The sequence below is a fragment of the Miniopterus schreibersii genome, assembly GCF_964146895.1.
Source record: "Miniopterus schreibersii genome assembly, chromosome: 6".
Lineage (NCBI taxonomy): Eukaryota > Metazoa > Chordata > Mammalia > Chiroptera > Miniopteridae > Miniopterus > Miniopterus schreibersii.
The window spans coordinates 57,010,012-57,038,007 of NC_138107.1; the positions used below are offsets into that span (position 1 = coordinate 57,010,012).

The window sequence follows — 27,996 nt, forward strand, 5'->3', positions numbered from 1 at the left end:
TGAGCCTGGCACTCTGATATTTTACCTCTGGGCCCCAGTGTGCCAGTTAGCCCCCTTTGGAAAGAAGTATTTCACGATTCTTGTTTTCAACATAAGTCACTGTTACCTAGGACTGCATAACCTCCTCCTGTTGAGAAGTATGTTCCTGTTTCCGTTGGACCTTCAAAACAAGGGGTCACGCTAAAGGTCTGGGACGCAGAGGGGATGGAGGCCCCGTTGAGCTGGAGGTCACCGAGGCAGCCACTGAAACTGTAGACTGAGTTTATCTGAGAGAAGAAGACATTTCTTTAAGAAGACATTTCTTCCATTTTTCTCAGCACACACGGATGCACCACAGGGAATCAAGATGAAGGAATTTGAGTCTTGAGGGAAGCCACGTAATTCCTTATTTATCTTAGCTATCTGAGTGATGAATAGTTTTCCAGATAGTTGCTTTCTAACTAGTTGTTTGAAGTTGGAATTTTGCTTGAAAATGTCAGCCTACAAGCAGTCACGCTATGAAAATTTTTACATACACCGTGACCAAAAGTGCAAGTGTGGTTCTCAAACTAAATATTAGAAATATTCTAGTTTGTTTTTCTTCAGGAATGATAGCTATGTCCAAGATCACCTAGTGCTGATAACCACGAGCATAGTTCTTATTAAATCTACCGTGGTTAAACAAATAGCAGAAAGCTTGCATCTCTGGCTTCATTAGCTGTTTTTGTGGTTGAATATTTATCATACCACAGGACATGACACTTGGGCCATGAAGATAATTGATTTCACACTGCTTTTGAAATCATTTAAATAGGCTGTTGTAAAATTGGGGCTACTTAACTAAAATATAATTAAACATGAACCTCTCCTCCTCTTTTTTGCTTTATCCACATATGTTAATGAATCTTAGAAATGTATTAACTCTGTGTTAAAGTCAAATCTATGTTTACGTAAGAAAATGTAGTCCTTTAATGCATTCCCTTTATTGCTAAATGGTTTTTAAAAAGTATAATATTTTAAACTTTTAAATTATAAAAATAACATGTTATTTACTAGACCCTCACTTCTCCCCAGGGGTAACCATATTTCCTTGCACACTTACAAACTGTGTGTGTGTGTGTGTGTGTGTGTGTGTGTAAGAAACAAAAATGAGACCATAGTTTACATAACTGCCTGAAAGGTTTTTTTCAGTCAATACTGCATAATTGAATGACTTTCTTTTTTTTTTACACTAAAAGTATGGGTACTTGCTGAATGAATAAGCATTTTCTTGAGACATAAATTTTCATGACAATTTATATTTCTGAAACTTTTCATCTGACTTCTACCTAAGAATGGAAAGATCACTCCTGACTTTGTAATGCCATGGGGCGGACAGACATCCCATAGGACAACACCCACTTTGACATCCCATCTCCAGCCGAACTACAGTTTCACTCTGGCTAGTGTCTTAATCATAACATGAGGGCTGGATTAAACGATCTTCCAACTCTGAAGGTGAAAGGCTCTACCCAGTCACAACCTGGTTTACCTGGACGTTTTTCACAGCTCTCCCAGGAGCCACACCTCCCAAGTAAATAGGACCTTTGATTTTCCAGGCAGCTCTAGTAGGAGGAAGACTTTCTTCGAGGACTCGAAGACCATCAATGACCAGTCGGCCACTGCTCCTTTCCCGAATAAATATCACCTGGGTGGAGAGAAGGAAAATTGAACATCTCAAGTTCATCCCAAGATGAGGGGAAAGGCTATGTTGCCTCTCCTCCCAACTTCACTATTGCAATACTAAGGAAAACCTGTAGAAGTTCTTTAGAAAAAGTAGCCCTTCTCTGAAGGTCAGGAGTTTGTCTTTTCTTTAAAGCTCGGTTGAAAGTTACAGGCTTAACTTCTGAATGCAGCTCATATTTAGCGATGTTCTCGATGAAGCTCTCCCCAGTTGGCCAGTCCACATGCTGTCTCCTAAGTTTATTGTAACTTATTTTAAGGCAGCTTACACTGCTTACTCTTTCCATTGCATACACACTGACTTGCTTCAATATTTGGGTAGTTCTCCCTGTTATATCCTGTCTTCCTAACAGATAGACTCCTCACTTTGTATCTTCCATAGCTTAGTCCAAAAATGACATTCAGCAATTATTGTTGAAAATTTAGAACATTAGATAGGTAGTAGGGAAAAAAAAAGTGAGAAATCTTTAGAAACCAACTTCAGTTTGTGTTGGCCATTGATTCTCTGGTTAAAATAATTGCATTAAAAAAAAGTTGATCTGTCAAAAAAACAAAACAAAACAAAACACTCAGCCTGTATCTCTTTTAAAATAGTGTGCTTCAGGATTTTCAAAAGAAATTTGATAAAGATTTTTGAAATCAAACTCTGAGCATACGGAAACAATTTAAAAATAGAAGGTTCTAGAGAAACCAATAGTAGGGCATTAGTGTCAGTCCATTTGCCAGTGGTGCATATTTGCTGATAATAATATTCTCTGCCTTCAACTTACGTCATGCCACAGTCCATCGTTATATTTCTCCTGGCTTCTAACCTTCAGTTTCTTGTGGCCAACATTAAACATGAAAACCAAGCGGCCGTGGGCTAAGAATAGAGTCATGAAGTCGTTTTCTTCTTGATCTGAGACATAGAAAATCATCCCATGGGAGGAACGAGTTTTCAGGCGAATGGAAAACTGAGATCTGGTCAAAGAAAAGAAAAAGGTTACCTGTAAAATGAGACTGAGGGTGAGCTCTAACTTCCGAAAGCAATACACGGTGAGGGAAAATAAATAAGAAATAAGTAGCCGTTCTGTATACTCCCAAGCAGCAGTACTCCCAGGGACCCCTCAGCATTATTAATGAATACTGGGTAAGCGCTGCTGGTGCAAAAATGTAAACCCTCTGTTTCCTTATACAGCAGAGGTACAGTCCCCATGTAAGGAAGTGCTGTTTCCGTTAAAGATGATATCATGTCTTGCTTTAAAAATGTGGTTGCAATTAGTTTAGCAAATCTATATGTTAAGGAAGCTTTTCCATGTGGGACAAAATACTAGTGAGTGATTAATATGTATATGGAAATTTGCATAGAGACAATATGATTTGTGTACTATCTAAAATGTGTATTCAGTTGTTTTCCCCAATAAAAATTATTCAATGGCTGTCACATGTTAAATGCAGCCACCAAAGTGTGTAGGCATGAAAACATTCTAGAAATTTAGCTCCAGGCCATAGCTAAGATATATTTATTAGGCTAACTTCTAAATTATTCCTGAAGAATACAAAATGCTGATTTTGCCTATTAGACAAATAGCAAGTTAGAAGGTATGAGGGGTTTCTTATTGAATGCACTGCCTGTCTAAGTGTTTGATAGAGCTATATAAGACCTATATAAGAATATTTGGGTGCTAACACTAAAGAAGTCTTTAATAATTCTAAACAACCTGAAGATTTGTGAAATACCAGGAAGAGATGAGGAGCTTCAGAAATAGCTTGAGGGCCAACAGAGATTATTATCTTTTTCCTACGATCTTTTCTCTCTGTGCCACTTTAATCATATTTTTTATCATCAAAATAAATACTAAATAGCTCATGATTTATACTTCCCAATAAATTACATTCTCTGTGACTTTCTTCCCAAATGTAAGGTGTATAAAACAGCATTCTCTGAGGAGTTTTCTGTCTTTCCAAAAAGACCAGACAATAAAGAGGGGAAGAAGGGGCGAATTTCAAGGACCCGTCTGACCTTGATACCACCTTCCCTCCCCCGTACAAGTTATTTTCAGATTGTAAGTGGGATGCTTCTGACCTGCTGGAAGGTTAATCAGGAAAGATACTGAAAATACAAATATGCAAGCAAGGATGAAGCCTAGTCATTGTACTGTCTCCGGAGGGATAGTGTAGTGTGTTACTTTACTTTTCACCAAAATCTTCTTTTAAGTGTTCAAACTCTTGGCGGCTGTTGGCTGTCCCTCCGTACTGATAGGCGTGCTCTATGGCTCTCGGGCTGTTGGAAAGGTGGCAGTGAGAGTCTTTGGGCGCATTCCTCTCTAGGAATTTCAGGCCAACAGGATCCCTTGAAGGTGCATCTTTATTTTTCTCTCCCTATAAGAATAAGAAAAGAAATAATATTAAGGGATAAAAGTGACATACTAGTAGCAAAAACTCATTTGTTATTTTCTTAACAACAATAAAATAATTAAAATGTGTACGATTTGTGCATTTCCCATTAATGAAATGGTTACTTATGTTTACCACCGCAAGCAAATGGGAAGAGAGCAACAGTGAACTAGACTACAGGGGCTCAGCAAAGCAGGGGTTACTGGACCTGCCAGTCTCAGTCTATCAGCCCTGCCATCCTCTGCTTCAGTGTGGGCATATATGGACCAAGATCTGTCTCTTGACTCCTACAAAGATTAAAAAGCTCTGATATCTTTACATTTGGCAACCAAATACTATAAATTCTCTGTGGATATATGCTCTGAATATTAATGATAATAAAAAAAGAAAAGTTATAATTTAACCAATTACTCTATTACCATATAACACAGACACTTCATTTATTTTCCTAAATGGCTATGTGTGAGGTGACTCGAACCCCATTAGGCTCTGACTTTATCAATGGAATTTATTTCTCTGAGGGTCTATTAGTTGCAGTCCAACTGGTGATACCAATTTCAATTTGGCAAGATTATTTTGTTTCAGATAACAGACAAACTAGGTAAGTTACTAAAGAAAAAGAGGGCAATGTTTCACGGCCAGCCGGCGTGGCTCAGCAGTTGAGCATGGACCTAGGATCCAGGAGATCAAAGTTCGATTCCCGGTCAAGGCACATGCCTGGGTTGTGAACTCGATCCTTAGTGGGGGGCGTGCAGGAGGCAGCCGATCAATGACTCTCATCATTGAGGTTTCTCTCTCTCCCTCTCCCTTCCTCTCTCTGAAATCACTAAAATATATTTAAAAAAAAAAGAGGGCAATGTGTTATAAGGCTATGGGGGTCTCTTAAGAACACAATCCAAGAGAAAATAGAATAGTGGGCTCCTACCAGAGGCAAGAATAGGAATTCGAAAGTTGGAAAGAACCGAGGCATTCCTTTTCTGGAAGTCTGTTATCTCAGCTTTGTTTTTCTCAGAGTGTCTGCTCTCATTCTTTCTATGCAGGACAGCTTTCTGCCTTTTCTCTTTCTAGTTTGTGCGGCTTGCTTTCTCTGCGCATGATTAACCCAGAGCTCGTAGGTTTAAATGTTTTCTATCAATGACCAGCCCAGACTAGTCTCTCTGCATTCTGAGTTTCCAAGAAGAGAACATGATGACCCAGCTTAGTTGACATGATCTATCCTGATCCAATCATCTATGTCAAGGTAGATGAGGTCACATAACCTAAAACACTGGGACTCCCCGGTAGGTAGGGAATCAGTTCTCAGAGAAGGGAGTAGTTGGCCAGAATTACTGAGTCAAAGCAAATTACTTTCCAAAAAGGTAGAAGTGATTTTAAATTTCTGCATGAATGTATGAGTACCTGTCTTACCACCTATGTTCCAGCCTGAAAATTTGTTGTAATTTTTATGTTTTCAAATTTAATTGGGAAAGTATCTTCTCAGTTGATGCCACAAATCATGGTACATGTGAGTGGCTGACATGAAGGTCAAGGGAAGAGGGGGAGACAAGGGTACGATCAGAAACTTTAATAATTTCCATGATTGTGACCAAAGCCTGAGATTGTTACACAAAAGCAAATGATACTTGAAAGTCACAGTACTAATAATGTGATATATACAAATTCTAAGTATGGAACATTTTTAACCATGCTGTTGAAAAGTAGTTGTAAGTATGAGTAAAAGCTGATTCCAACTGTTTCTTTAGGAACAAGAATTGACGCAACAAAGCTGGTGAACTGGAATATCTGCTACTACAGGAATCTTATCTTTCACATGTACAGTCGCAAATGACAGTAAATTCTATAAAGCATCAGTGTCCAAAGTTGTGTGTGTGGAATAAGGGCAGCTGGGGGCCTGGCACAGCATTCTCTTTTACCTTTCTATTCTGACTCGTTTTAGGCTTTGAGGAATTTTTTCCTTTTTTGTGAAGGAGCAACAACGGCGAAGACTCGATGGGACACTCGTACAGAGAAGTGTGGACCTTTTCAGAGTACCGCTGGAAATCTTCGACCTCCACGTCTCTGCCCACCCTACATTTGGAACAAAGGGGAAAGGAGCCTTAAAAATGCTGTTTAGAATTACATGATGAAAACTGGAAGTCAGAGAACTTGAGCAATTAAACACTTTTGTGTGTGTGTGTGTGTGTGTGTGTGTGTGTGTGTGTGTGTGATGGTCTTTATCCATCAACCACTATCTTAATCAGAATCCTTTAAATGATCATTTAACCAATGAATTAATAACTGTGCCTGGTACCAGGACATCCTGACAGATGAACATTGTCTCCCTCACCACACTCCGCGTCACTGGGGCCTCTGCAGTGCTTAATCTTGCTTGCTCGGCACTCAGGCAGCCCCCATTGTCTTTGTTAAGGACCTAGATTAACGGCTTTGTTTAAAGTCATGCATTAAATTAAGAACACTTTGTTAAACCTCTAACAAGGATTTGGGTATGTGGCTCTGAGCTATATCATTAATAAGAAGTACAGAAATAATCACATCTAATATTTATAGCTTGCCGTATGCCAGGTGCTTTAAGCACATTATCTCATTTAATCCTCATAACAAGCCTACCAGGCAGGCACTATTATTATCTGCATTTTTCAGGTGAAGAAACAAAGGCTTACTTTGCCAAAGTCATACAGAAATTAAAGGGCAAGAAAATCTAATTACAAACCTAAGTATGTCAGTTGCTCAAGCACATGCAAGCTTCTAATTACTACCTAACGCCTCTGGTAAATTTCATAGTTCTGTTTTTAATAAAGCAAATATGTTCATTATTGACGATCTTCTTTATCAACCATGCAGGTTTATAAAAAATAAAAATATTATACCTGGTAAAGTAGGCATTACTTATACAGCCGGTGAAATTAGCATACTGGGGACTGATGGGTGAGCCACCGAAGTAAAACTTCTTTTCATCTGCTTGTGTGTGTTCCGCTTTCCCTTTGGTAGGGTTCTTACTCCCAAGTCTGCTTTTATCTACTATCAGTTCATATCTGCAAAGGAAAAAGCTTCTTTACACACCACACAGCTATCATTCTACCTTGAGTTCCATTCCAGGTTGCAGGTTTTCTCAGGGAATTGGAAGGGGACATCTGGTTAATAGACAATGATTTTCTAGACTCTTTACGAGGCCTAGGATAAAACAATTGAATGTTTCCATACAAAAAAGACCCTCCAAACCATGACTGGACTTTAAAAGCAAGAAGTTAAGATGGCTAGTCATCAGCATTGGTTTCTTTTTTGTTTTTGGTGGGAAAAAAACAGGACATACCTTCCTCATGGTGATCATTTAAACATGTTTGTGGGAGATCATTTTCATTGCAAAGCACAGTGAATGGTTTTGATCCTGATTGGAATGGAGCCCAGAAAAGGCCTATTAATGTTTCATGTGATGGGAGGGCTCCACGGAAGTGGCATGGACTAGGAGCAGTCTACAACAGAGGGCCATGTCTTATCCCAGGAAGCTTCTCATTACGGAAAAGAAACTCAGTATTACATATTTTAAAAATAAAGTTGGAGATTTTAAAATGTGGCCATAAATGTGGCATTCTCAATTGCCAAATTTAAAACTAAATGAAACCAACATTTGCTGAGCTCCTTCTGTGGGCAAAACACTGCCCTCCACTGAGTAAGTACTATGTTCAGGAACTTCCCTCAAGGAGATTATAGCCCATGGTTCTTGTTTTTGGTTTTTAATTTATTTTCATTGTTGAGAGTATAGATGTCCCCCATTTTCCCCTTTGTGTACCCCCCCCACCCTTGCCAGGCCTTAACCACACTATTGTCTGTGTCCTTGGGCTACACATATATACATATAAGTTCTTCGCTTAATCTCCCACATCCCTCTGAGACCTGTCAGTCTCTTCCATGTTTCCATGTCTCTGGAACTATTTTTACCAGGAGGGGGTGATTTATATTTTTGTTACGTAATTGCATAGTGACTTATTTTTCATGTCTTGAAAATTAAGAGCAATTTTTTTTTAAAGGCGGTAAGCAGCTCCTTTCATCATTTTTTTAAACATTAGAAAAGTACTAGAATAGCCTATTATTCACAGTGGCCATCTGACAGAGTCGTGCCCTACAGAGAAAGCCTTGGCGCGGGAAGCGTGTGCAGCGAGGAGCTGTACCTGGCGGCCGAGACAGAGGCGATGACGAAGTGCGGCAGCCCGTCGTCGTAGCGCTTGTCTGCCGACTGCACCCGGGTTCCCCGCACGCTCAGGAGCACGGTGCCGTTCGCCAGCGACACGGAGAACACGTCCGACTGAAACGCAAGCGCAGGGCTTTAAGTGGGGAGCCAGGTTTCCAACAGGCGAACATGTTTTCAACGTTTGCTTCATGCTATTGCCTGAAGGAACACCCAGGGTGAAGGAAGTTCGCTTCTAAAATACTTTCTATGAAAAATAAAAACAAAATGCTTGATTGCTTGATTAGTGCTGCCTGTAAAATCAGACACAGTTCAATGGAAAAAGACATCTCCTGTATTTAGAACTAAAAATTTCTCATGACTTCGTCATGTTGAGAGTTGCCTGCTCCGTCATGTTTCAGTTCTAATCCCTTTGGAAGAGGCAATATTTTAATCTTGGGGATGTGGCTAGCTGACCAGGCAAAAGTTAATTTGCTAGTTTGGCCTTTTAAACATTTCACTTTTCATCTATAGAGGCAAAAGAGAAATTAAAAAAAAAAAGGCACCAGGTTAATATTTCTTTTTCTGAATTTGTTTATTGTCTTAAAATATTGTCGAAATGATAATCATGCTTCTCTTCCCTTATATGGGCAGCAAACTCTACAGAAAGCCCAGCACACAATTACTTTTTGGGGGCCAAAAGTGCTATTTAATTAACCATGGTAATCTGAGGCAGGTTAGGTGACAGAGGTTTTACCAAGTGCTTTAAATTCTCACAGATGCTACTGATTTAAATTCAATTCAATATAAATGTGGTAATACAAAGTAATAAGTATGAAAAGTGAAAGCTGCTGTCATCAATTATATTATGACCTGGCCCATCAGTGTATCTGTTTGGTGATGACCTTTTCAGAGATAAATCAGTTGAATCTTAGGGTCACTATACCTCTACAGATCTTATTTTATTCTTGAAATAATATATCTTTAAGTTGAGCTCGAGTGTTCTGCAAATGTTTTACAAATGCAAAAAGAGAGAAGTATGTTCTTTTTACTATTTTATAAATTAAATCACATACGTTTGTTATTAACATACAGTGGTTCTTAACATTTTCTGTGCTCTGGACTCCTTTGGCAGTTTGGTGATACATATGGGCCCCTTTGTAAAATAATGTTTTAATATGCATAGAACAAAATGTATTGTAACACAAAGGAAACCAATTACATTGAAACACAGTTTCAAAATATTAAAACAATAAATCTGTGATATAGTAATATATGTACATCTTTATTAAGGCATTAAATAATAAAATCTAGTAGCAGATCTAATAACTAATTTAGAAGTAGCAATGAACAAAAATAATATTTTGAAATATCTGTGACAACTTAAACATGAAATGAAAAATACTTCTGATTTCTATTAATGAAAAAGTTACAGGTCCTGTTAATATTATTGTGATTTGTTTCCAACATTTACAATGGAAGAAAATGCTAAATTTTAGTTAGAGAAAATAAAGATGTAATTTTTCCCCACCCAAGTCTACAGACCTTCTGAATTCTTCTCATGAACCCCTGAGGAGTGGGTCTATGAATCCCAGGTTAAGAACCCCTGATGTACAATATATATAATATTTTATAATGTGTCTGAAATGGAGCATTCTGTGTGTGTACATGTTTGTCAGAAGGAGTCTAAATAGAAAATCACTATTAACGTGCTTAAAGCTGTTTGTAATAGACAAAACAATTATCACAAAGAAGTTCCCTCAGGAAAAAACAAATACTTACCCCTGAAGCATAATAGAATAGTAACCCATTTGGCTGTAATGTTTGGAAATTAAAGCCTCCTTCAAAGCCATCAAAGAAAGATATTTTCTGAGTTGAAGCAATGAAACTCTGCCCATTGAAATATGCTCTGCGAGATATCTGTGTGCCAAAAAAGTGAACTTAGTGCTTGTGATAATTATCAAATGCTTAAAAGAATTTCTCACATACCAAAAGCCTTGTCTGCTAGTTTCTGTATTAATAGTGTTGTTTTTCAATCCTCACCCGAGGATATTTTTCCCATTGCTTTTCAGAGAGCATGGAAGGGAGAGAGAGAGAAAGAGAGAGAAACATCGATTGGTTGCCTCCTGAAGGAGCCCTGACCTGGGCCAGGGATCAAGCCTGCAACCAAGGTACGTGCCCTTGGCTGGAACTGAACCCAGGACCCTTCAGTTCACTGGTTCGATGCTCTAACCTCTGGGCCAAACCGGCCAGGGCAATAGTTTTTTTAAAACTTCTGGTTCATACTGGAATTCTGGCGCGTTAGCCTGCCTTCTGTGTGCCTCTAACAGGTGGGGCATCAGCTTCTTCCCGTCCACTACCCTGAGTAATAACGGCGCTCACACAGCCGCCCTGGGCTTTGGAAGCCCCCCTCATGAGAAACTGAGGCAACTGGAGAAGTCACAGAGCAGCCCCACTAGCCTTCCTGGCTTAGTGATTCTTTTTGCTGGTGGCAGGAAAGAGCCCAAGGTATATCTAGAATTCCAAAGAAGCTGAAAAGAGCTTTACAGCTTTTGAGAGTGATAAGTTTCGTGTCTTATTTATTATTTCTTCTTATTAAAAAGCTTTTGATTGATTGGTACTTACAAGAGAGTCTTCTGGGCATCCATAACCAACTCCCAGGGTTTCTGTCTGCTCTAATAAATTGAAATCTTTCTTTTGGAACTGGAAACCCTTCATGCATCCTCTGAAGTTGATATCTAGGGGAAGATGTGCCCTTAGAGTCCTGGGAAAGAAAATTAGTCCTCACTGATAGAGCCGTGATGATGATGCCATCCTACATATGTAGGATATGCAATTTAATTTTATTTATAATCATTTATAACTGACTTATTTAAAGGTCAAAACTGGTCAATTCTTGGCAATTTCACATGGTGTAAGCTATAAAAGTAAACTAAGAAGCACTAATTTCTTATGTCACAATTGGTAAGTTAGGAGGAAAACCCAGTCTTCAGCCTTCCACTAATCCACTTGGGTGGTAAACTTATTTTCTTGGCTTTATTTGCAACACACTGTAATCAACTAAGGCTTCTGTGAATGTGGGCCTTAGGATCCTTAGGAAAGTAAGAAATCCTTTATCTTTGAGATCAGGGATGGGGTTTTTCTCAGCACTGTAATCTTATTACCTGTTACCATTCCTGGTATATAGGAGTGTCCAAGAACATGTTATTGGGTAGGTGTTAGGGAAGGTTTTTTTAAAAAAATATTATACTGTGGCCTTATCTCAGAGCTTTCATAATTTCTGGGGAGTGGTCATGGACAATGGTGTTTATAAAAGCTCTCTAGATTATTCAAATGAGAACCAGGGTTGAGAACCACCGGACTGGAATATCCTAAAGTTGTCTCTCAGTCTTAAAGGTCTCTGATGCTATGAATTGATTGTAATAAGAGACAGTGAATTGTTGGATATATTAGAATAATGTTTCATTATACGAAATTCACAACCCCTTGGATAGCCTTAAATGCTTTAAAGGTCAAAACTGGTCAAATACCCTCAGATGCTATTTGAGAATTCAAGTAAGTTTAAATTAAGACAGAAACAAAGAAACCTGTAGATCACATCTAGTAAATACTAATTTAAAGAAGTCACGAGGACTGGCTGCAGAGGGCCCAAGGTGCTTAAATGTGTGTGTGTACACCTGTGCACATGTATAGAAGTACCAAGTGGAGAAGCTTACACCTTTTACTAGATCTATTCTGGGTGCTGAATATTCAGCCCAGTACATTGTTAGGAACACACAATCACTTAACAAAGAAAACTTACCTGGATTGCAAGACTTCTGGGGGAGCCCCTCCAATGTATATGTCTGTAAAAGGTATTTTCATCTTTTCATTGTCCATGCTTTTGACATGTCGTCTGTCAACTACCAAAATCATTTTCTTATCATTGTGGTAAATGATTGAGATCTGGAAGAAATAATATGTAGTAAGCCTTGATCACTGTTTAACAATCAATTTTTTTACTACTACAGTATATCTTAATTATTCTGATTAAAACAGTTGGACGTCCATGTTCTTATGCTTGTTCACAGAATGGGGGATAGATTTTCCTTTCTTACTCACAGACATGAAAACTCTTGCTTATAAATGCAGAAGTTCCCATTTTCTGGAGGAGGATTTCCATGTGGAGAGGAGCCAGTCCAGGAAAAGTCTGTCATGAGACCAATTGATTTATTTGGCCCCTTTGAGGGGATTCGGGAAACAGGCACCTTCTGGACCCTAGACGGCATGTTGCCAGGTGTTCTTTTTTGGTGACATAGTGAAAAGCCTTAATAAGTCTGTGAAAATGCTAGTCAGAGAAATAGTTAAAATAATCTTTTATTGCAAATCATCCTCATGAAGGCTATGGACTTTTAACTGAAAAGAGAAACATAGCCTCTTACTCTCCACATTTCGGTTCAACTTTAAAGATATTATGCATTTTATACATTTTATTAAATAGTAGATTTAAAGTCATTGTTAATAAAAATAGCTGAAGTATACTACCAGTATACTGCACATCTATTTCAAGACGAAAGAGCAATCTTTGTGGGTTCTCTTTATACGGAATCTGTGTTAGTATTTTCTAAGTTCTGGATAAATGATTTAAAAGGAGATTCTCTATTTACTTATATCTACTCCTTTTACATTTAGTGGGGCTCAAAGGATAAGTAAAAAAAAAAAGGCTGTGTATCTATACTCTGGCATTTTCAGCAAATGTATAGAAGGATTCTATAGGAACATCACTGTAATCAAGGTATTGAGCATAGCAGGAGCCTTTGGGTAAATGAAGTAACTAAAATGAATCTTTCAGTGAATTTTTTTTTAGAAATGTCAATATGACAAAAACATCCATTTTTTTAAAGCAAATGTTTTCCTGGAGTCAAGTACATGAGAAACCTTCAGTCAGTCTTTTGGTGTTCAGTTTAATTACTTTTCCACCTATCTTGGTTGAACATCTGATTGGATCAATAGATCTACATTCAAACAAAACCAAATAAAACAGAAAAACTACCCAAACTGCAATGATTTGTACCTCATGGTATTTTGCATCATTAATTTGAGCTTTCTTCAAAGTGTCTTCAAGATGCACAGGGCCGTTGCTAAACCCAAAGTCATAGAACACATGCAGGAAACCATTGCGCATTTCCAGGCTGAAAAACATACTCTGTGGAGAGAAGGAAATGATAAGATGAGCCTCTGCTATTACAAAAGTGCAGAGTTAGCTGAATTTGAGAAACAACATTGTATTTTTTATTACTAAAATTGTTTGAAGATTAAGGATGTCTCATGAAGTTCTTAAAATTACAACTACATCAGCAGTTATGTTTCATATTAAAATACCAAAATGTAAATATTTATATACAATTTAAAACAACTATCTCCTCGTTTTTGTAATTTACTCTATGAATCAATGAAATTTTATGTTTAGCTTATTGACCTTCTAAAAATTTTGAAAACAGAGTATTATAGGCCATATGTATTCAACTACCTTCTCTGTAGGGAACTTTTAAAAGTTGCAACAAGCCAATAGATGTGATTGCATTTCATTTGAAGAGGGGCATTGGTGATATTAAAACTAAATTCCAAGGTATGTCAAAAAGAACATTAAATAATTATCAGCAAATATGGATATAAAAAAGAAGGGAGTTTCTTTGTTATTTTGACATACTGGATCTATGAAAATAAATATAAAATTACTATGCACTTGGACCCCATTATGTTAGAGAACCAGAGTAACTGTAACACTCAAGTAATTTACTGGGCAGGCTTGTTTGTTTCAGAAGATTGTTCATAGATACAAGAATTCGATGGATTTGAAAAATAAGCTAATATGTAAAATCCTTATTTTACAGAAAGTGATTTTCTGAGTGAAGTTTTTTATATTCCTGAGAATATTGAAAACAACCCATTGGGGGATAGAAAAAAATATTGCAATATCTATATTTATACTCATTTAAAAACTCTAAAATAGAAAGAGAAGCTAACTTTTCATATTTAATACATGGATTGACACTGGGCCTTCATTTTGTCCTTTGGATGGGTTTTCACAGGATTCCTACATTATATGAGGCCTTAAGAGTGAAGTTCCACACTTGAAGGCTGGCAGTGGCCCCTCACCCATTTCTTTGCTCTTAGCCTTTTGCAATTTATGGCAGTGCGCTTGGTTACATGGATTTATGGGTGAGGTGACTTAAAGAACGGAATATTTTCAATCACTTTCTATTGAAGTGTAGTGAGGGACAATATTTTGAGACAGATATTTGCAGATTATGTCCTACAAATTATTAAAAATATTGTCAAGTTTAGACAGTTACACATTTTTCTTTATAAAATGAGTTACTCTAAACTTGTTGACCTTTATTTGTGATGACAAATGTCTTTGAGTAGTATGAAACCTACTAGTTATTAAAAAAACCCAAACATACTTGATCTGTCATTTCAAGGAAGTTGTATTATAACAATGGATAAGAAAGTAAGGTTTTTAAAAATAAAGTTATACAATGGAGAGATGGTTTTTAAAAAATATGTTTGGAAATTTTTCTATTGTTAAGTGAGCTTGTTGATGAACACAGTGAATGTGTACTTCCTGTAAAAACTCTCATATCTGCATTATTAAAAACTTCTGGGAAGAAATTTCTAACTTGTTTACAAATCTTTCAAATGAAGATTTCCAATGGTCTTAAACTTTTTGTTACAGTGTACATAATGACACAATATCTGATTAGCCTGCAAGACTGACATCAGGAAAGCTGGAAATGTACCAGACAAATGTCAAAGACAACTTTTGCTAGTTGGTGGATGAGACTGAAAAATGGCATCATGATCAAGTAAGCAAAGCCACTTTTTACAGTTTTATTTTTATGATGTATCTTGTCTAGTTATAACAGCCAGTAAAACTTAACATTGAAATAAACTGGACTTAGGACTTTTAAATCATCCTATCACAAAGAGTTTAATGAGACTTTCAAGGCTACTTAAGCATATTTAATTACATTGCTCCAACACTGCTATTAACAACAATTTTTGTATCATTAACAAATAAAAATATTTTTATTTGATTTCATCTTTACTTTAAAATAACATTTATTTTTATTCAATATTATCTTTATATAAATTGTCTTTTATTCCCAGTTTTAAGTATTACAGCCATACATGGTACAGGTATATCATTAATAAATAAGAAATGTATATATGTGTATATATACACATACACATATAGTAAACATGCAAACTTTTTTTTTACTGATTAGGGCATATGATTTAAAAAGTCAGTGTTTAATTTCCCTGGACACACTGCTTTTCCTAAATCTTGGCACTGATTTTCCTCAAAATTCCTTTAGTATATTAAAGAGGATATATTTACTATACATCCAAAAGAGTAGTACAAAAAAAACCCCCAAAAACCAAAACAAAAGAGTAGTGCAGAGAAAGGCATTTCAGGGTTGCTTTTACTTATTGTTGACATCACTTCCCTAAAGAAAATAATCCAGTTTTGATTTCTAAACTAACACTTCAATTTGATGGCATGAAACAACCTTGTCATGTTCCTAGAAATACGCATAGGAGAAAGTAAAGGAAATCAAGGCAATGTAGGACTCTTGCTTTTACTCACTCCATTGACCATCAGGAGCACAAGTCCATTGTCAGCTGGTGTTCGAACTTCTATGTCAAAGCGAGTCACCTGCCCAAATTTCCCTCTCCGGGTGATGTCCCTCACCACGGCATAACTAGAGCCATCAAAGAAATAGCTGGCAGCCCGGCTCTGCGTGAAGGCGAGCTTATCTCTGAAATAAAAACGCAGGCATCATATAAACATTACAATGCTATGCTTCTCAAGTGAGGCCCTGTTAACCCGTCTCATGACATCTTCCTTGGACCTTCCAGTATTTAACTGAAGTCATGATGTCTGCCTGGCAACATAAAAAGGCATTTATAGGCAGGTTAAAATAAATTATCTTTACCGGATTTCTTCTCTACCCTATGTGCCAAGACAACAGAAGTCTCTAGTGAAACCCCAGTCTCTGGAATCCTAAATCAAAGCTGCAAACAAGCTGTTGCACTTTTTATAATTGTGCATGGTCATCTGTGCTAGAGAAAATCTGAAAAGTGTTTTGCAGACATGACTGGTATGAAGTTGCCAAACTGGTTTTCCCAAAGGAAAGGTTGAGAACCTGAATACTGACCCACACTTGTCTCACCCGCTGTTCTTGCATGGCTATCAAAGTCTTTAGTACTCTCAACACTTTCTTACCTGGCACAGGGCACTGATTTGGAGGTATCCATATTATAGATGTGCTTAAAGTTGTACAAGCTGACCACATCATTATTCAAAGTGGCCAATTCCAGGCAGCCGGTGAAGCCAGGCAGGTTTAAGCTGGCAGGAAGCTGTGCAACAGACAAAGCAAAGTTAAATGTCCCAGGGTCACATTTCATCCCGATGACACAGAACAGGCAATGAAACAAATAGCAGGTCCAGGAGATCTACCCACGGGTATAGATATCTTTCCAGCCGTGAAAGAGTTGGTTGTACATATCTTAGCAGAGAGGGTGGGATTTATTCAGCACATACTATGCCAGGTGTCCATTGGACAGTGAACTCATGACCCAAATCAATCCTTACACAAGCTCTGTGAAGTAATTATTCCTGTTCTCATACATAGAGAAAGTAATTCTCAGGCTCAATAATGTGCCTATACCTAATAAATAACAGTCCTGGAATTGAATCCTAGATCGACTCCCTATCTTCTTGGGCCTTTCCTTTATTTACTTTCATCAGGTCTCACACCTCCTCCCTAGATCCCAGCCCCTCCTTTATATTTTATCTTATGCTTATATTAGTTAACTAAGTTTTTGAAACTGTCATCTGTGAACCCGAAGACTATACAGATACTCCTGCAGTAGGTGGGGGTAATATTCATTACATATGTGTATATCAAAATGAAATGAATTGATGTTCCAGTGTTAGCTATAGCTTGAACACATTTGACACTATGAAAATGTAGGTAGCAGAGGCCAGATTTATATACCAGATTTATAGATCCTGGTTCAGAATTCTACTATCCACTGAGCTAATCTCTGTCTTAAAATATCAAGATCTCCGTCCCACCCTGAAATCATTGTAGGTCTTACGAATTTTTAAAAATGATCATTATAGATTTGCAATAAGCCAGAATGTAGCTGGAGAGTTTACCTTGAAGTTTGAAGGCACGCCGCCAACATAAAACACAGTGTCCTCAGGGTCCAGATCCAACAAGGAGTCATCCCCTGCAAACTCTCCCTTTTTAATAAACTTTTCCTCTGCAGTGCTACTCAGACTTGGGACTGTTAAAAACACCTTTCCATGTTTTCCTACCCTGTTAAGATAAAGAATTTTTACTCTTTAGTAGCCTGATAATTTATAGAAAATACATATTTTTAATGTCACAATTTAATGTTTCCTTGTCACAGAATCTGTGATTTGATTTCATCACACTCATTAGCCTTTATAGGATGTCAACAATCAATGGGAAGGGAAAGAAGACATTCCATCTCGAATTAATTCATGGATTGGCCAGATAAGAAGATGTAATAATAAGATTGGTTTTTAAAAATGATGACTGTTTGTTTCTAACCTTTTGTTTCGCACTAAGGTATATGGGAAGGAGTATAGGAATAATGGAAGAAAGGGGGAAGAATAGAGGAAAGAAAGTGCTACTCACAACAGTGTGTGCGTGTGTGTGCGTGTGTGTGTGTGTGTCTTATAAAATGTGCACACAGCCCTGTGTCATGGATTCACTTTACCTTTCAATCTTGACAATGCTGAAGTAAGCAGGCCATGAACTGACAGGCTTGGAGTCCAGGGGAATCTCTACATCCTTAGTTCCCAAATTATAAACATATACCAGGTTATCATTTTTGATTGCAAGACCCATATATTCCTTTTTGGCCTGAAATGTAAAGAAGTCACTTAAATAAAATTCAAATGAATGAATATCATCTTTTGTTTTCATTTCTTTATAGGACAATAAACAATTCCAGTGCTTGGCTGAATCCAGGTATGTCTGGCCTGAATTACTACCAAAGCTCTTGTTAGACCGGCAGTGTGTCTTCCTTCCCAGACCCCTGTGGCTGCATCTCTCTGCAGCCCCTCTGGGCTTGTCCAAGTGCACCTGAACAGGGAGGCAAGCAACTGCAGGCTTGTGGACATTTGATGGCTTCTGGGAGTGTGTTAACCTTATTTATATAACCAGGGGTGTAATGCAGCCTGCCAATAACAATTGCCAATAACAAATGCATCTTCAAACACGATAGGCTTCTGTATTCTGAAGGTCTTTGAAATGCTACATTCCGACTCCTCAAAGTTAGCAGTGTGAGGCTGATATGAAGCAAGCCCAGAAATATCCCACACAGAAGGAATTACTTGCCTTTAAGTCACTACTTTAGTCTTGGCACTAAAATGATCTATACCTTTCAAGTTACCAGAATGGGAATTTTGTTGGCACAGGTAGCTTTGTTGCAAGGTAAAGGAAAAGCATCTATTTTTCCATTTACTATTATTCCCTCTTTTTAAGTAGTACAAATTGCTAGTTACAAAATAGTCACAAGGATGTAAAGTACAGCATAGGGAATATAGTCAATAATATTGTGCTAACTCTGTATGGTGCCAGGCAGGTACTGGAAACATTGGGGGAACACTTTATAAAGTATATGACTGTCTAACCACTATGCTGGAAACCTGAAAGTAATACAAAATAATATTGAATGTAAACTGTAATTGTAAAATAAAAATAAAAAACACAAAAATAAAAATATAAATAAAACCTCTCTTACGTTTTTGCTTCCGAGGTATAGTACAAACTGATCTGCAGGTCCAGGCAGCTCTGGCTGCTTCACAGGAGGTTTCATGTACAGGCTCAGGGATGTGAAGGCTCTTAAGTCATCAATACTGGTTTTAGGGTGCACTTCGACTGCAGACTGGCCATCAAACATCATGGAGACTTGGATCTGGAGTGACAAAAGTATTCCATTAAGAGTAGGCTGCAGAGATGGCCATAGTGCTTTCCCATGGCTCTCCAAGGGCTTCCCTCCTTCCTGGTGGGGTCTCTGAGCTCTACTCTCCTCCACGCCTTTGTTTACTTACGCCCTCACCTCATCGGAGGAAGGATTTACGGCAGATTGTAATATAGGTTTAAATTTAAAATGGGGCCACAAAGGAAGTCTAAGAAAGAAGATAAAAATGAATTCCACAATGAACTACATACTTGGTTGGGGTGAACGAAGCAGCTTAAAGAGACACTTAGTCAGTTACACAATTCACAAGGCCTATAAGATGAACAACATTGAATTGATCAGAAGTATAACTAATCACAGATACTAGTACAGATAGGAATTTCTCCCCAGGGTCTTCAAAAGAGAGGATGGGGTGAAGCTCATCCTTGACAGCATCTACACAGTGAAGAGGGGTCTAGACCCAGCTCTGAAGTCTGAGACAGGGTCTTGAAACCTGTCTATGTAAACATGAGTAAGCCACTTAACCTGCGGTTTCCTCACCTGTAAAATGAGGACAATAAGTTTGTTGTGAGAATGAAATAAGATAACTATAAAATGTATTCCAGTGCCTGGCTCTATCATTACAATAATTCTAAGGACAAGTTCATTAATTGTGTCTTATAATGATTCTGCGAAAGGCATTACAACAAAGCACAATTCAGTAAGTGCATTTCTAAGAGGCCCCGTATGATATGCTAAATGCATCTGATTCGAGGTGATTTTTAGAGTATTCAGAAGTGGATAGACTGTGTATATCCCTGCCATTTATGCAAATATTTCTGAATGATTGGATGTATTTATATCAACTAATTAATATTGATTTGGTTAATACTGATGATGAATGAGCTCAAGATTATATTTCCAGGTGCTAGAGTGCAGCTGTTCTATGTGGCCAGTTGAGTAAACATCAATACATGTTAATAAATAACCAAGCAGTGTGTGAGATTAATGAAAAAACTGAGTCAGAGAAGGATGTATTTTCTGCATACAAAGCATCTCACTTTGAGGAGCCTACTGGGTTCCAAAGTCATTGCCAAGACTCTCTTTAATAAATGGTTTTAGGTGTTTAAGCCCCTGAAATTCTACTCCATGTGAATAAAATTACCAGAAAACACTCATAGAAAACTCAGCTTTTGAAATGCCATTCCTTGACAATAATAAACCTTTTTTGAAATGTCCTCCAGGTATCTAATTTGTGGTGTGGAATCTACTACCAAATATTATTTAAAAGGCAGGTATACTTACCAATTGTTATCTCCCGCTATTACAAAATAGTTGATTTCCAACTCTTATTTCTGTCAGTAATTTAAGCTAATAATCTGTTCAGGCCAATTCTCGATTGAGAAAATAAACTCTTATAATTTGGTTGTGAAAAACACTGCTGGCCTATAAACCAATAAAGAACAAAGTGAAAGAAGGCCAAGAACAAGGCCTGCTTGGCCACACTGCGAATGTTCATTGTTCTGTCGGATACGTTCCCACCGACGCTGCTGCCAGCTGTGGTGTTGCTGTGTGGCTTCCGTATAAGAGCTCAGAATAGGGTCTTTGTTGAGATTAGTCAGTGTAACTGGTATGTGATTCCTTAGTTAAGCCTGTGGGTGGGTCATTAAAAGCTTCATGTCCTCTGTGTTGTACCAGAAAATTCTTTGAAGAGGTAGATGGGCAAGATTATTCCATACAGTGATTGCATTACAACAACTGTTAAAATCATAAATAATGAGTAATTATTATTATTATAATAATTGGGTCTTTTATTGTGGTTGGCTTTACTTGATTTCTTTGGCTCTCTGAGCTTTGCTGACTATGTTAAGTTTGTGGTCATAAATCGTGGCTACACATTAGAATCATTGGGGAGCTTTAAGAAAATACAGGTGCTCAAACCCTTTCTCTTGAGAGCCTGGTATATTGCTTTGAGCTTGGGACCAGGAAAAGGTTTAGTTTTAAAAGCTCTTCATGTGATTCTGATCAACAGAGGGAGATGAAAACGACAGAGCTGGATAACACAGTAGACGGGTTCCAGGCTCTGGAAGCTGCTTTTCATGTTCTCATTGTCACCCAGTGACCAATGATGATGACTCTTGCATGGCTTACCTTGCTGGCGACACTTCTGGTCTGAGCAATGAGCTCTCGGACCCTCTGGATGCTGGCGGAAACATTGCTGGCAGGCCGCTTCTGCTCAACTGTACGAAGCTGATCCAGTAGCTGAGGGACAACCTCTGTCAGGTTTCTTACTGCAGTTAATAAAAATTAATCACTTAAGTAAATATCTCATCATTAGTTACATTTCAGGAATCAGGTGAAGAGACAAACACATGGTTACTTCTGGTAGAACTATAAGAAATATTTTTAATCCTGCAAAATTAATAGTTAAGCCCAAGGCATAAATTATTCCTATTTTGTGACATCCATAGCACACATTGATTTATAAATGTATGCAGAACAAGCTGACTTACAAAGCCTATGTCTAAAGGGCAGGATCCACAACAAATATGCAGATGTTCTTTTCATCACACAGCACAGGTTCTGTTTGCATTTCTAATATAACTGATATAACAGCTTTAAAAATGCTGGGCAAAAGGAGGTGGAAAGGTTACTTTCCAGGACTCTCATTCACACCTCACACTGCTGCTGCAACGGTCCCAGCAGAGGCAGAGGCAGATGGAGGAGACAAAGGAGCACCCAGAAAAATGCCAGGAGTGGCCAGATGAGGGTGGGCAGCCATGGGCTATGGGCCCTGACAAGGGTGATGGTACAAGAAGATCCTACTGACTTTTTAGGTTATTTTTGTTTTGTTTTTTTGATGAATAGAGTTACAAATCGAAAACAGCATAAATCATAAGGCTACAGCTTGAGGAAAGAAACCCCAAATACAGAGAATGGCAGAACTCTCTTCAGAGTCAAATGAACTGGAGCAGTGGTTCTAAGGTGTGGTCCCTAGATCAATGGCATCAGTTTCTCCAGGGAACTTATGCTAGAAATGCAAATTGCTTGGCCCTGCCCTAAACCTGCTGAATCGGGACCTCTGGGGGTGGGCCCAGAAGATTCTGAGGCACACTAGTGTTTGAGAAGCAGGGGACGAGAGAATGAATATCTCACGGGTATTCTCTTACCTAAGGCCAGGGCCATGGTCACTGACTATTAGCAGCTGGACAAGAGCAAGCCTCTTACTGAAACCAAACTAAACTCAGATTGAGGAGAACATGTCAGTAAGGACCAAGGAAATATCTCTTTTCTGTACTTAGGAAACAAGGTGCTTTTCCAGCACAAAGAATAGAATTAAGTAAAATAATAGCGATGACCAGTTTAATACAGAGGTAAGTATTTGTTGTTTGGATCACTGACCACAATAGCCATTTTATAATAATCTTTAAAAATTAGAGGTAATGAAGTATATTTAAAGTATTACATTAAATTTTGATTATGGAAATGTACATGACAGGGTTCCCTTGCTTTCAATTCTGTCAGAGAAAGGAAGCCACCTTATATAAGTTTTTATAAAGTATCTTATATTATGGTATACTCTTTCATTTATTTTGTTTTGAATCACAAAATGCTATTTGGGGAAAACACAGTAACCTGAAACAGTCTCAACTGGTGCTAGCTCTGGATGCTTACTGAAATCGTTGATAGAACTGGAAAAGGAGGGAAAAAATTTAACACAGATTTAGTAAATAATCCTGAGGCAATATCTTTATAAATGTAAATATCGAATGTCACGTAGACAACTGTTTTAACGATCAACTTTTAAAAACAATTACGTGAGCGGTTACATGAAGAAACTCATGACTATGTACTTAAAAGGTAAATATAAAAGAGCTAGCTTCCTGTTAAGGGAATGGCTGTTTGCGAAATAGGATCAAATTTCTAGTGATCATATATGGACTAATAAAGTTGTTTCTTAATTTGGATTGGAAATAAAGGTAATATGGTCTGTAAAACCACGGATGAGCTATGTTGTACGCCTGAAACTAATATTGTACGTCAACTGTAACTTAAAAAATAAAACTTAAATTTAAAAAACAGAAAAAAACAAACCATGTTCGAGAACAGGAAGTTCTAGTCATGATAAGGACATTGATATTTAAGAGGCATGAAGAGAAATAGAAATATGAGACTGGAAAAAAGAAAATGCCTCAACTAATGTGTGATTTTAACATCTCTGTGTAACTAAATAAATTAGGTAGGCATCTAAATATTCCCCTTTCATTGCTATAATTTGGGTTGAAGGTGGCCAACAAGCTCTCCTTCTTAGTAGGAAGCTCCGTGATGTTGGGCCCATTACAGTTGTCTACATGACATTCGATATTTACATTTATAAAGATATTGCCTCAGGATTATTTACTAAATCTGTGTTAAATTTTTCCCTCCTTTTCCAGTCCTATCAGCGATTTCACTAAGCATCCAGAGCTAGCACCAGTTGAGACTGTTTCAGGTTACTGTGTTTTCCTCAAATAGCATTTTGTGAGTCAAAACAAAATAAATGAAAGAGTATTCCATAATATAAGATACTGTCGGCAGGAACCCGCTTTTTGGGGACAAAGATTAAGCAATGCTGTTTAGTCAAAGCAGTGCTGTTCCCTGAGCTTTTCCCTAAAAGCAAGACCGTGAAGTTATTTACTGGAGGATGTGACTGACCTCCCTGAAAGAACCAGGCTTACACTGATTGACACAAGTGCTACCACGTTCCACGGAGAAAAGAACTGTGTCCCTTAACCAGTGTACTCAGCGCTTCTGTGAAATGTGTATATTTCATACGCACACACATCGACAGATGCACCGAGCACAAGCTCGTCTCCTCTCCTAAGCTAACTTCTACAGAATTCGAATCTGAAACAGAAACCGAGAAAGTTGCTTTTTCACAAAATACGCGCGGGGGTCGATGGCCGAGCTGAGAGCTTTCTAGGCCATACCTGCGTCCCTGGCGGTGTCCACGGCCGTGTTGTAAGCAGAGGAGTCGAAACCTTGCAGACTCTGCGACCAGCTGCTGAGGTTGTCGGCCATCGGGGCGGTGGCCTGCTGGATGGCCATCGTGGTCCTGTTCGCCTGCTCGGTCATCAGCTTGGACTGGCCCAGGCGCTGCTGAGCGTCACCTTCACACAGAGCACAAGGACACTCGCTTTGCAGGGAGGCCGGGCATTTGTTGGGAACATTAACACCCATTGATTCACTGGGTGAAATAGGCCTTAAATTTTGAGTTTTAAGCCAAACTAAGATCTTCAAAGATATGTTAATTGTGGTGTCAGTTAGGTGCACAAGAATATTGTAAGCAGTATTAATAAGTGAGCTCGAAAGACTTTAAAGTCTCATTAAAATCAGGTAGCGTGCTTAAAACATTTTCCAATTAGAGGTAAATTTTTTAAAAAAGTAATTAGCATTTCCCAGGTTAGAGACCTGGTGAGAAAGCCACAGAAATTCATCTGAGAGTTAACTCATAAAATGTTTGTGTCTGAAATTCACTGTAAATATCACTTTCTTCTATGTGGAACAATGTTTGCCATAAAAATGATGCTCCAGTACAGAAGTAAATAGGTAAGGAAAGGTATTTTGGAATAACAAAAGCAAGTTTCAAAAGAGCACATATAGGGAAATTCAACTTTTATTAAAAATCTATATCTTTAAAGTAAAAATATTTTTATGACAAAATGCTTTTTCCCCCTAGGTAATGAGATTACAAAATATTTTTCTTCCTATCTTTTTAAAAAAATTTTTATAAAATGCTCACGTGTTCTGTAACAAAAATAATCAAAAATCACCCAGGTGAGGTTGTAGCTTCAGTTTTTTAAAGTGGAGAAACATTAATCCAACCTTACATGCTCTAAACTCTGGGGGCAGTAGCGTTGAACCCTGGGTCCGCTTCTTTTTGGAACTGTGCCTTTTGCAGCAAGTTCCCTGACCTTGGCAAGCTTCAGGGTTTAAAGGTTAGGGTGATTCTTTCTTTCTCACATGCGATAACATGTGTGAAACGTAGCCCGGGGCCTAGCTTGTGGTAGCTCTGATGGGGCTGCCGACAGGGCCCTTGGTGGGTGACACCCTCCCCGCAGGGCTTTGGGGTCCCAAGGCACATAGTCCAGCATCCACGCCCAGCCGGCATGGCCTGGCTCTCGCTGTGCTGGGGAAGGCACATCTGCTCCCAGTCCCCCGTCTTTCTAAAATACACCGCAGTCCCAGATGAGGCCAGGCGAGTGCTCTTGTTTCTCTGCTTGGCTCGCTGGTCCCCTGGCCTCACTGTAAGAATCATGTGGCACATAACAGAGGGCAGCTGTTTACACTGGGGCCAGAGAAACCCAAGGACCATATTAGGGCATATTTACTAATGAAGAAAGATGTTCACAGCAAAGGAGCCTGCCGAGCAGGACGTATAAGCAGCATGGTTCTATGAAGACACACACACACACTTGGAGGAAAATTCTCTCAAATTCCACTGTCACCCCTGCATAGTGTGGTTTCCCAGAATGTGTGTGTGTGTCATGAACATAGTTTCTTTCGTCATCAGAAAACAATATTTATTTATAACAAGATTGATAAGCAAACAATCACCTACTCCTTCCTCAAAAGTTTCTCTTAATACCAGCGAACAAACAGATGAGGCTTAAGTTCTGTCTGTGATCCTTACCTCTCTCTGTGGCTTGCAGCTGCTTAATGGCATCATTCAATCTGTTTTTAAGGGCACTCTTTCTTGCTACAGCTCCACCCACACGCCTGCTGGTGTCAGCCACTGCCTCCTCATTGCCTGTGGAGAAGAAGCCAAAAAAGTACCAGTGGGGCCAGGATGCCAGAAAAAAAACCTCCATTTCAACAAGGAGAATTCTGATTTGTACCATGAAGTCATCTGCAGTGCTCTGGATATGACATGAGCCTGGAACACCGGTTCTGGAACGTGGCATTTTAATTATGAGGTACAGGGTTGCAGAAAACTTGCAACCTGCTTTCGAGTGATTTCAGGTGCCATAAAGTGACTCAAGAAAGGTGTAGAAATAATGGCTAATTTCTTTGATTGAAAAATAGAGCACTGTTGTGACTAATAACACCTATCAGCACAAATGATAAAGGGCTGAAAAGCTCCATCTGCGTTTATGGTGATGGCTGGTTATGTAAGAGTATTCTGTTTTCTGAATTGTTTTAATAAAATTTTAATTGATACACAACATACATCTTGAAAAGGGCATATATTATAAATGAACACCTTAATGGATTTTCTCAAACTGAACACAAGACATAACCAGAGTCTAGGTCAAGAAAATAGAATATTATTAGCACCCTTACTGTTTCCTGGGACTTTGGTAGTTACCCGAAGATGACCATTATTCTGAATTCTATCTCTGTTTGTTAGTTGTGTCTGTTTTGAAATTTTATTAAAAAAAAAAAATACAGGGCTGTAATTTTTATATTTTTTTGTATCTCTGTCTTAATTTCTGTAGAGTTGTAAGTCTTGATATCTGGTAGTTTCAATCTTCCATCTTTGTTTTTAGTCTTCAAAGTTGTGGTGGCTCTTCTTGCCCCCTCTCATTTCCATAAAAATTCTAGAATTATTCTGCATATAGTGCTGGTACTTTAATTTGCATTATATTGAATCTATAGATAAATTTTGCAGAATTGTCATTTTTACAAATTTGAGTCTTCCTCTTAATTAGTAACATTTTAATTATTCTTCTTTAGATCTAAACCCTCATTTTGATCTCCATTTATTTAGAATGTCTTTAATTTCTTTCATTAGTGTATTACAGTTTTATGTGTAGAACTCTTAGCATCTTTCATCAGATTTATTGCCAGGTATTTTATGCTATTGCAAATGGTGTTATTTTAAAAAGTTAATTTCTAATTGGTATACATAGAACTAAACTGGATTTTACACATTGAATTGTTAATGTGGGGCTTCCTTGTCTTGCTTTCAACTTGGTGGGAAAGCTTTCAATATTTCAGTTTTAATTTGCTGAATATTATTTTATTATTTTTTACTGAATTATAGAAGCTTAAGTTTATGCATAGTTTGCTATAAGTTTTTAAAAAACAAGAATGGGTATTGAGTTTTGTTAAATAATTTTCCTGCATATAGTGAGATGATCATATAAATTTTCTTCTGTATTCTGTGTGGTGAACTACTATTGATGTTTTAAATGTTAAACTATCCTTGAAATCTGGAATGAACTTAACTTGGTCATATATTACCATTTTTATGTATGTTAGATTTGCTTTGCTAATATCTTGATTGGGATTTTAATATCTCTTTATGAGAGAATTTAGCTTATAATTTTCCTTTTTGATAATATCTTCATCAGACTTTGGTGTCTAAGTTTTGTTTGTTTCATAGAGCAAGTTAGAGAGCATTTTCTCTTTTTCTATTTTCTGGAAGAATTTATATATGAGTGGTGTAATTTCTTCTTTAGAAGTTTGGAAGAATCCATTGATGCTTTGAGATTTCTTTGTGGGAAGGGTTTAATTACTGATTAAATTTATTATACATGCATATGTACATACAGTTGATCAGATTTTCTATTTGTTCTTGTTTCAGTTTTGATAGTCTTTTTCTTACAAAATTATTCTTGAAAGTGTGCTTGCAGCATAGTCCCTAAACTGGGTTATCTTGGACCAAATCCAAACCAATCAGGATGTGATAACTTGTCATCTGAACTGAAGGATCAACTTCCCTAAAATGTTGGGTTCATGCTTTGTTTACTTTACAAAAAATTAAGGAATTAATGCTTCTTGAT

The 27,996-nt window shown here is 37.9% G+C and overlaps 1 protein-coding gene across 2 annotated transcripts in view; it reads right to left on the reverse strand.

The window, feature by feature from the left end:
* The window catches only part of LAMA4 (laminin subunit alpha 4), a 116,884-nt gene that overhangs the window by 6,470 nt on the left and 82,418 nt on the right, over nt 1–27,996 (reverse strand). For both annotated transcript variants that reach the window (XM_081141249.1, XM_081141248.1), the window contains exons 16-34: nt 25,902–26,018; nt 24,199–24,378; nt 21,380–21,519; nt 19,070–19,243; nt 18,041–18,186; nt 17,451–17,613; nt 16,512–16,645; nt 15,873–16,044; nt 13,293–13,424; nt 12,042–12,184; nt 10,865–11,003; nt 10,022–10,159; nt 8,244–8,377; nt 6,945–7,109; nt 5,991–6,144; nt 3,875–4,062; nt 2,472–2,661; nt 1,511–1,666; nt 107–266 (exon numbers count right to left, since the gene is read on the reverse strand). In XM_081141249.1, the coding sequence (XP_080997375.1) occupies nt 107–266; nt 1,511–1,666; nt 2,472–2,661; nt 3,875–4,062; nt 5,991–6,144; nt 6,945–7,109; nt 8,244–8,377; nt 10,022–10,159; nt 10,865–11,003; nt 12,042–12,184; nt 13,293–13,424; nt 15,873–16,044; nt 16,512–16,645; nt 17,451–17,613; nt 18,041–18,186; nt 19,070–19,243; nt 21,380–21,519; nt 24,199–24,378; nt 25,902–26,018 (2,925 nt within the window). The remainder of the gene's footprint in view (nt 1–106; nt 267–1,510; nt 1,667–2,471; nt 2,662–3,874; nt 4,063–5,990; nt 6,145–6,944; nt 7,110–8,243; nt 8,378–10,021; nt 10,160–10,864; nt 11,004–12,041; nt 12,185–13,292; nt 13,425–15,872; nt 16,045–16,511; nt 16,646–17,450; nt 17,614–18,040; nt 18,187–19,069; nt 19,244–21,379; nt 21,520–24,198; nt 24,379–25,901; nt 26,019–27,996) is intronic.